Source organism: Rutidosis leptorrhynchoides, chromosome 1 (genome assembly GCF_046630445.1).
Source record: "Rutidosis leptorrhynchoides isolate AG116_Rl617_1_P2 chromosome 1, CSIRO_AGI_Rlap_v1, whole genome shotgun sequence".
Classification (NCBI taxonomy): domain Eukaryota; kingdom Viridiplantae; phylum Streptophyta; class Magnoliopsida; order Asterales; family Asteraceae; genus Rutidosis; species Rutidosis leptorrhynchoides.
Window position 1 is genome coordinate 138,177,694 of NC_092333.1, and position 10,632 is coordinate 138,188,325.

Consider the following 10,632-nt stretch of genomic DNA (forward strand, 5'->3'; position numbering starts at 1 on the left):
TGTGTATTTAATTGATTTATTATTTACTTATACATGGTTATGTGTTTTTTAGTATGGTGGTGATCGATTTCAAAAATGGAGTATGTGAGGGGTTGATCCCAACAAACTGGTATCAGAGCGAGGTTCATGTGAAGAATCACATAACCAGGAGGAAGTGAATACAAGAAGAAAAAAGAGTGGTTTTTTATATTTTGCGCAACGAAGAGAGAATTGATAGGATGAGTTCTTTAACCGTTGGATCGGTGTGAAAATTGGATTATAGGTTTATAAGAGGTTTTTACACGATCTGAACGTTGGGATATGGAAATAGAACTGTCGTTTTAGATATACAATTTTGAAATTTTGCTTCAAAAGAATTCGCCGATTTTAACATAGTTGCACGATCTGAAAATTGGGATACGGAAAAAGAGTTGTCTTTCGAGAGATGTACATTTTGAGCTTTACTGCAAAAGAATTCGTTGATTTCAGCACAGTTGAGAAGAACCAAGTGTTGCGGAATCGTTAGGCGTTGAATCATCATGAACTTTGGACAGAGGATTTTAAACATATTGGTCTACATTATGACCAATTTTTGTAGTGATCAGAGGAATCAAGTGGAAGATTCGTGAATTTGAAGTTGCGATTGATATTGTATAAAATGAAGAGTTATTGAAGAATATGAGCGAGATGAAGTTGAAGTTTATTTAGCGGTGCTATTGGTGAGAGGTTCAAGTTGATGAGAATCAGTAGAGCACGTTGATCATTAAGTTCTTAAGTTGAAAGTCCTCATAACAATGAGATTGATTGTCGGTGTGTTCGGATAGTGATAAAATCGACATCAACAAGATGATGATGTCCACGTTAGGGAGATGGAGACTTGCAAATATTTTTGAAATTTATGAGATTTATAGAGAAGGAAGGATGTTGATGAGGGTGAAACAAATGTAATGAAAACTTTATATGATGATATTATGTTGGAAGTAGAAACACTTGTTTTTCAATAACATGAAGAAAATCGAGAGGAGAGTGTATTTCTCGAAGAAAATGAATTGTTATTAAATTTGAATAATGAGAGGAGTTGTTAGATATTATTCAAATTTACTGATTAGTGCAAGAATTCTTTTTTTTTTTTTTTTTTTTGTGACACTTGGTAATCAAGTTCACCTTGGGGAGGAAATCTAATTTGGTGATCAATACTAACTTTGGGAAGCAAGAGCAACTTGAGAAGAAAGTCTAACTTGGAGATCAAGTTCAATTTGGAGACCAAGTTAAAACTTGACTATAAATAGGAGTCTTTGTACGAGGCAAAAAATGGAGGACTGAGGAGGTTAAGAGAAAAATAGAGAGTTTGTGAGAGTCGACTTACTCTGTCTTGTATGGTGGTCTCGGTGATTCGGTAACGATGAAAGTGAATTCTGTTATTATAATCAATCGTTATGAGAAATGTAAGAGTTGAGTGATACGTGATAATGTTTAAGAGTGTCGTAAGGAGTGTTCATTTTTGTAATAGTGTTTGTATAGAAAGGAATTTAGGTGGCCTCTATTCTTGTGATTTGTACTTTAAATGTTGTGAACGTTTTTATTAGGCCACTCCCTATCGTAACTAAACTGTTCATCCTCTTAACCTTCCACATCAGCGCCACATCAACACCAATATTCTATAATTAACCCATAACTAAACACTCCCTATAATGGCTAAAACAATACTCCTCTTAATATACAATGTACAAGCAATAAAGCATCAAGTTCAAACAATAAAAAGCCATTGGGACCCACAATTGCTATAACTAACATATATACTTCCATTAAATCCATGGTGAGTGCGGGTAACTAAGGCGGATAACTAATCTGTGCCTATGGTTCATTACGGGTAATGACGGATAACTAGCGGGTAATGAGCGGGTAATTGACTATAGGGAGTGGTCTTATTGACCTATAAGGCCACTCCCTATCGTAACTAAACTATTCATCCTCTTAACCTTCCACATCAGTGCCACATCAACACCAATATCCTATAACTAACTCATAACTAAACACTCCCTATCATGGCTAAAACAATACTCCTCTTAATATACAACGTACAAGCAATAAAGCATAAAGTCCAACAATAAAAAACACTGGGACCCGCAATTCCTATAACTCTTCCGTTAAATCTATGGTGAAAGCGGGTAACTAACGCGGGTAACTAAGTGGTGCCTATGGTTAGTTACGGGTAATGAGCGGGTAATGGGCGGGTAAGGTCTAAGTGTGATGATGATGGATTTAGATAGTGGTGTATGTGGGGGTCGATCCCAACACAACAATCATGAGATATATCCGAATTGAGTTGTGTACATTCAAAGTGTAAAATGTAAAAACAGGGTAAAAGTGTAAAACAACATATTCTAACTTCAATGTTGGTGTAAAAAAAAAAAAAGACACCAACAAAATGGCTCCCACCTTTTTTTTTCTAGTAGTAGTATCTATTTTCCATTTATCTGTACAAGAAACCGGAGAATTTACAGCGATGAGTTCCATTTTAGTATATTTACAGAAGTACCCCCTCTGGTCCTTTGAAGACATACCCTTGAAACAAGTATAATTTTGGAATTTCACCCATGATGAGGTGATAGATCATGTTAGAGGGTACCCCAACACACCAATAAACATAAAAACAAAATGTCAGCATGGGTTTCAGAAAATTATTTCTTTTCTTGCACTCAATCAAGATTCAAGAAACTTGTCTTTTGACCCCACTATATAAAACAGGCCCCTACGCAAAACCAACATACCCACACACTCTAAACAATAGACAAGACTATAGACGATCAATTATTCAAAATATCAACTCTTTTGTTATATGTTGAAGAAGAAAGAATAACCAAAAGATATGAGATGAGGATTTGGGGAACATATTATGGTCAAGTAGGCCAATTAGGTAGAACCACCAAATAAAGGTTTGCACTAATTGAATTCATCTAAGCCCAAACGGTCTTATGTTTAAGATGTACTATGCGGTCTCTTTGGCCGTGCTTAGCACGTTTGAAAATAATATGTTACTCTCTCCGTCTCCGTCTCCGTCTCTTATTAATAGTTCACAGACAAAATGAAGTAAGACAAAATGAAGTATGGGACTATCTAGATAATTATTTACTTTATTTTACATTTTGTCAATTAGTTTTAATTGGATTTGATACATATGAGATATCATACGAACTTGTGTGGCCTACGACCAACATAATTTTCACAAGTAACTTACTAAATAGTCAAATACCAAGAGTGAATCTTTGGATTCTAAAGAATGTACAAGTTTTATCATACGATGTAATGCAATGTAGCAAGGTTAGTATATGCTGAAAATCATCTTACTCAAAGTCGATTGTCCTTTTGATCCCAACCATTGATCTTCCATTACCATTTATCATCTTGTTAGGAGATTCATGAACTTGGTCTTCTCTTTCTTCATCTGAAATTATACATTTGAAGGGTAGTTTTAGGAATAAAAAACGTTCATAATAATCTCAAACTACGTTGAAACCGCAAGTTTGATAACATCAATCCAGGAGCTAAAAACGGGTGATGATTCGTACAACACCACTTTTTAGCCATACACCACTAAATGTGCTTTAAAATATTTTATTGTACAACATTTTAATGCATGTCTAGTGGTGTATGGTAAAAAATGGTCGTGTAAGGATCACCTGCCATTATTAAAAGTTTAGAAGAGGCATTGATACTTAAACATAAATGTTGTTAATTTGGTAAATGATATTGTTTTGACTTTAACTTTGGTTTTGACTATGACTTTAAAAAAAAGTCAAAAGTGTACCTGTGGGACATGTCAGAGAAAAATCAGTGAGGCGTTTAACACAATCCTTTAATGCTTGGAGCTCAGATTCTTTCTCCACAAGCTTGGAATTTGTGTGTTGCAATTCACACTCTAAGTCAACGATTTGACTTTCTTGTTGTTCAATTAGAAGATGGCATAGTTTCTGATTAAGTTCAGATGGCATTACACTCTTACAGTGGTTACTTTCATAATCAAGAACGACATGTGACTTGGCCAGATTTTCAGTTGAAGTTTCATTCTGTAGATCATATAAAAAAAATAGAAAAAAAGAACATAAGAAGAATTAATTAAAGAAAGGCTAAAGTTACCTTCTTGAAGCTGCATAAACATATTTATTTAATTTAACAACATACTATAACGCAAAGGTGTGTTTGATAACCGAATGATTAAATGTTGAATGATTCATAATCTGAATAATTCTTAAAGGTTCAGAATGACAATAATCTATTTAATATCATTTTGAACAATTGATGTGAATAATGTAAAATGACCTTATTAACATTTGACATGAATAAAAACTACAATATAATTGGTTAACAAGTGTTTTTAATATAATTTAAAGAGAATATTACACAAAATTTAAGTGTTTAATGGTTAAGAGATAATTACAGCTCTGAATCCTTAAGCACTGAATGCTAAACCATTGAGCACCATGTGTCATTCAGAGGCTAGGAATAAACGCTCTGAATAATGAATGGTTCAACATTCAACGTTTAACCATTCAGTTAAGAGGTAAATAAACGCACCCAAAGTCAAGTGAACAGTAGATGTTGCTGATGTATGCTATTTTGTCCTTTTCCTCTTTTTTTTGACAAATAAAATATATTAACCCGGCGCAACGCGAGCTTCCCAACTCGTTTTATACATAAGGTATTAAATATAAACAAGAAGCACCTGAAAGCAAGATGATGTTTGAGTAGCAGACAATTGAAGCTTTAAAAGTTCAGACTCGAGTTCGGCTTCTAACTGATCCATTTCCGCAACGTCTCGATGAGGATCTTCTGTGAGAATGCTACTTGCATATCCGCCTTCATCACTCATTAGCAGCAAACCGTGATCTTCAACAAAATCGCCGTTCTTAAAAGATGATTGACCAGATTTAATACCCGAACGCTTCACATTTGCAATTCGTTCAATTTTTGAATCACACAATGATTTCATTTTACAAATCTCGGATTTTAATTCTTGAACCATCTTAGCAGTCTCATCTACTGTTGTATTTAACTTATCAATTTCGGCTTTCCCGGTTGACATCATGTACATCATTCCAACTCCAACTCCATAACCGAAAGATGATTTGTCTACAAAAAAAAAGTTATATCAAAAAAAGTATTATGCATACAATAAACACAATAACATCAACAAAACCCAATACCACGTACAATAAAATTTTGTCTAATGTTTGATATATTATATTAAAAAATACACTGTAACAGATTATTAGAACAAGAATTTACTTTAAATGTATAACAGATGTACCTTTTATATTACAAGAATCACATTTAGCAACAACATTTCTGCCAGTACGATTCTTTTTCGAATAAACAGCATATTTCTTCCTACTCTTACTACGATTATTATCATTATTATGGAGGAGATGTTTAGCAAAATAGAGAGATCCTGCTATTGCTGAAACCAGTAAAACTTGCCACATTGTGTATTTGTGTGATGCTTATCAATATTAAAAATAGAAATATAATAGAAATTTGATTGAAGTTTCTGCAGTATAATCTTTCACCAATGAAGGTGGTATACATATAGTTATACCAATGTATTAATCTTTGGAAACTATTTTATTTTAGGAAATAACTCATAATATACTCCTATAATTACTCATATAGACTCCTAATGATGTTGATTAATTTGCAATGAATCCTCCATTCACTCTACTTTCTTATATTCACTAAAAACTAAGAAAATAAAAACAATACCATCAATCTGATGATTTGTGAATACGTATTATAACATATACGGAGTAATAATTATTGTGACATCCTGGATTTACTATTAAACATGTTTAACAACAACAACAACAAAACCCAATACCACATAAGTAGTGTATAGGGGAGGTGAGATGTAGACAATCCTTCCCCTATCCGAAAATAAAGACAAGTCATTTCTCCACCCAGAGTGAAACACTCTCAAAAGTAGAGAAAGTCATCCCTCTCTCTATTCGACGGATAGAGAGATTGCTTCCGAGTGGACCTCCGGCCAATAAATAGGAAAAAGTTTTTGAAAAAATAAAATTGAGACGCCATGAAAATGGTAAAATCAAATTTCCATGGGTTTTAAATCCTACCTGAAAATTTACTGTAGACTCTAAGAGTCAGTCAAGTCGGCAATAAATCGACGCTTGCTGTCGACTCAATACCTAGAGTCATACTATTAAACATGTTTAAGTTTTGTTATATTGAACAACAACAACAACAACAACAACAACAAAACCCAATACCACATAAGTGGTGTATGAGGGAGGTGAGATGTAGACAATCTTTTTTCTATCCGAGAATAAAGACAAGTCATTTCTCCACCTAGATTGAAAACACTCTCAAAAGTAGGGAAAGTCATCCCTTTCTCTATTCGACGGATAGAGAGATTGCTTCCTAGTGGACCTCCGGCCAATAAGTAGGAAAAAATTTCTAAAAAAATTAAATTAAATTAAAAATAAAATTGAGACGCCATGAAAATGGTAAAATCAAATTTCCATGGGTTTTATATCCTGCCTGAAATTTAATTTAGGCTCTAAGAGTCAGTCAAGTCGCCAATAAATCGACGCTTGCTGTCGACTCAATAACTAGAGCCGTAAATTTAATTTTGTTATATTGAACTTAACGATAATTATAACAACAACAAAATATAACAAAGTCTTTCAAGATATATAGAAGCATGTAGAAGTATACTACATATGATCCAACTAGTGACTAACCTACTTGATCCGTTGGTCATATTTCTTAACTTTTAAGAATCGATTTTAGAAAGTTACCATGCACACAGTAAAGATGAGGCTTCATGAATCACCTACTTCAAATCTAGTATAAAATACATAAAACCATTCTTACAATCAAGTCATCCCATTCTCATTATCATCTAATAGACATGTACACACTTAGTTGTAAAAGCTTCGAAAGCACAAGTAAGGAAGCTAGGGCTACAAGCATCATAAAATGTCATGATCTTTAGACATGATCGCAAAGTGAGTGTTGTCGCGTTATCTTATAAAACTCGGATATGTGCTATTATTGGGTTATTTGCTACCTGATTAGATACGAGTTATGTGCATTTATTACGAGACTTGCATTGCATATGATTTTAAATATATTATACATGTATTAATGTCTTTTGAGCCATGGATCGAAATATGTTGGAATAATTATTGTAAGACATGCAGGTTGAATTCGATTACCCGGTGGAATGAAAATTATTGGGAATGTGGATAGAGGCTCGGAATTCGCTAATATATAGAGCTCAAATAATATTATTTTCATAGCTATCTGAAAACCTGAATGTTTGTGTGTAGTATCTTACACGAAAAACATACGACCCTCACTAAGCCTTTAGACTTACATATCTCATGTCATCCAAAGGAAATCGATCCAAGGTAGGGACTCTGAATTGATAAAATAAATAAAGTGAAGTGGAACCGACTTTACGACATTCGACATGTCGTAAGACAAATGATAATTTAGCTATTATTGTTATGTATTGAGTCAAATGTTACTTGAATTAAAATATATTCGTTTACTTCCGCCGTATATCTATGACTATTTGCGCGTTTTTATGAAGACCGGGAACCGGGTCTTTACAATTATAATTATAATTATAATCATAATTATAATTATAATAGCACCTTCATCATTATAAATGTATCATAGAGTTGTCAAAGTTCTTTTAAACAAAGATATCCGTAGTCGAACAAAATTTTAAAGTATTTGAGTGTTTGGATTTACGTTTATACTGTGATCCATAAATAATACTCCATAACTACGAAATTAATAGTGTTTGACTATTTGCCAAATTATATATAAAATTAAGTTAATTATGATTGGGAGACTCAAAACGTGAAAATAAAAAAGCACTTCACCTCCTCGTATTGTAGCAAAATGTGATAATCACTTTTCCATTAATGTTATCAAATAATTTGATTTTAGATTTTTATGTTTAATAAACCTATTGATAGAGCTGATTTTAATTATTCAAAATGTATAATTAATTTTCAAAACGCGCTAACAAGCGATGTTTCTTAAGTCGCATACATACAATAGAAATTAGGAAAAGGTATATGAAAATGCATTGAACTTTCACCAAATTCCTATTGTATGCATTCAACTTTTAGATCTCATGCATTCAACTTTTATATTTATGCTATTGTATGTATTTAACCTATTGTGTAACTTGTAGGTCAGCACACTTTCAAAATTACATCTTAAGATGCAGTTTGATAAAATTTCAGATGCCTAACCATAAAGGAACTCATGAAACCATACCTTTAACATCAGAAGAATCACATTTAGCAGACGCATTTTTTCCAATTCGCCTCTTCTTCAAACAAACAGCAAATTTCCTCCCATTTTTCATCTGATCATCACTAAGTTTCTTATCAGATCCCAATTTTCTTTCATTCTTTCCTTTAATTCCACCTTTCAATTTCTTCCCCAAAATCTTTGATTCATTAGAAGCACTAGAAAACCTAAAAATTGAAGCTTTATCATCAGCATCATCGATTTGTGCATTTTTTGAGGAATCATTTGTGGGTTTGTAATCATTTCTGTAGAGAAGTTGTTTGGCAAAATACCCAGATCCTGCAATTGTTGCAGCTAGCAAAAGTTGCCACATTGTGTGATCTTATTCAGGATTCAAGAAACTAGGGTTTTTTGATACAAATATCGGAATGTGTGGCTATTGGAAGAAAAAAAGAAAGAAAAAAAGCTGCAATTCACGTGCTTCCTGAGTTCCTCTTTGAAAAAGGTTGGGTTTTGGAGGGAGTTAGAAATTTCATTATTTTGAATTGGAAAGTGATTTGTACACCACCAAACATACATTATGATGTTATACTGTACAACACTGTAAAGCATAATTGGTGGTGTATGACTAAAAATTAGTGGTGTACGAATCATCATCTTTATCTTTTTGGATTTGGTAAACCTTCGTATCTTGAAGCAATATTTACCCTTCGAACTTAAATAAAAAGGTTATTTTTAGTTGGAGTTATCAATCAATAGCTGTGATTAGAAATTAAATTTATGTAACAATATATGGTACATCATGTTGATTGGGTAGTTGTTATCTATTTGCAGAAATGATTGATTATCATAGGTATACAAATATACACATAGTTAATAACCACCTAACCTTTAACCTTTGGTTGAGTAGTACTCCTAAACAACTTTAGTTGGGTGTGACATGTATCTTTGAAAAAATAGGTGCGAGTTCGACTTCTGGTGGAGTTTTCTCCAAGGTTGTGCCTCTGATATCCTTCATTCTGTGCAGACCAAGTAGTTAACCTAAATCATTCCGGGTACGCTTTGCGCGATGGACGCGAGGAGTTTCTTCCTAACGCGTGTGTAAGTGACAAATGAAAGTAGTCGATACCGAATTTGCCGTTATAAAAATACAAATCGTTAAGATGTAATTTGATTTTTTAAGATTTAGTAATTAAAAAATAATATAACCAATTTAAATTAAAAAATAATATAACCAATTTAACTCCAACGGGTGGCCTAGTGGTTAGGTGTTAGAAAATCTCCAAAGGAGATCAAGGTTTAATTCTCACTATCTACACTTTGGGGCTTGATTTTTTTATTTTTATTTTTTAAAAAATAGAAAAGAAAATACGGTATTTGTGTCTTTTACATTTTTTTCAATTACTTTTTACTACTTGAATTATAAATTGAAGTGATTAAATATCTGTTTCAAAAAACAAAGATGACTTACAAAAATAAAAATAATTTTTTTAGTTGGTCTCTTAAATGTATAAATTCTTCTTTATATTTCAGAAATAATATACAAGTGTATTTGGTTAATGATCAAGCATGTTCCGGCTAGAAGGCTTAATTGAGTGCTTTCCGGATAACTTGAGTGCAAAGAGTGAGTTAGTGTTTAGGGATTGATTGTTAGCTCTCTAATAAATGTGCATACCTGGATTCGGGATTTGAATCCGCAAGGGTGACTTAACAATCAATCTACTCGGGTTTGAGTCGGTCGAATGAGTTGCTTACTGAGTGTAAAGAGAGAAGAAATTTAGAGAGATATAATGTACTTTTCACACTTAAGGAGTGTCAGTGTTTGTAAAATTGAACAATACGGATATATTTATAGGCAAGTACTAAGATTTGTATTTTTAAGGACTGACCATGTTGTCGTGTAAAAAATGATGGTTTGACCAACATTGAAAATTAGGATTGAGCCTTTTAGAGCTAAAATGGAGAGTTTACGTGGCATATCTATGATGTATGTACAATGTCAAGTACAAGGCTTACATATTACCATGGCCTAAAGTGCTTACATAGTTGTAGCCTGATAGCATCTTCCCCTTTGTGGTTGTTGAAGAAAACTTGGATGAGACCGGTATCCTTATGATACGGATACCCTATACTGAATATATAGACATCTTTTGATAATTTACATTCGGAGTATTAAAGATTCGGTGGGCGTATAGTTAGCTAAAATAAAAGCCATATTGATGATTGTAAATTTGTTAACATCAATTGGTTCAAGACTTCAACAAATGATTTTACACATATGAAAAACAATCAAACAAACGTATCCTTATTCTTATGTCAAATGATATACAGTTATACACACACATACTTTCACAACTAAAATAA

At 32.9% G+C, this 10,632-nt stretch overlaps 1 protein-coding gene across 1 annotated transcript; it reads right to left on the bottom strand.

Moving 5' to 3' along the window:
• Positions 1-3,224: 3,224 nt before the first annotated feature.
• Positions 3,225-8,641, bottom strand: LOC139889459 (uncharacterized). The gene is made up of 4 exons (XM_071872411.1): positions 8,293-8,641; positions 4,703-5,109; positions 3,788-4,046; positions 3,225-3,424 (listed from the first exon to the last, which is right to left on the bottom strand). Exons 1-4 carry the CDS (start codon positions 8,639-8,641, stop codon positions 3,324-3,326), a joined length of 1,116 nt encoding a protein of 371 aa, XP_071728512.1. The 3' UTR covers positions 3,225-3,323.
• Between the last annotated feature and the right edge of the window lie 1,991 nt (positions 8,642-10,632).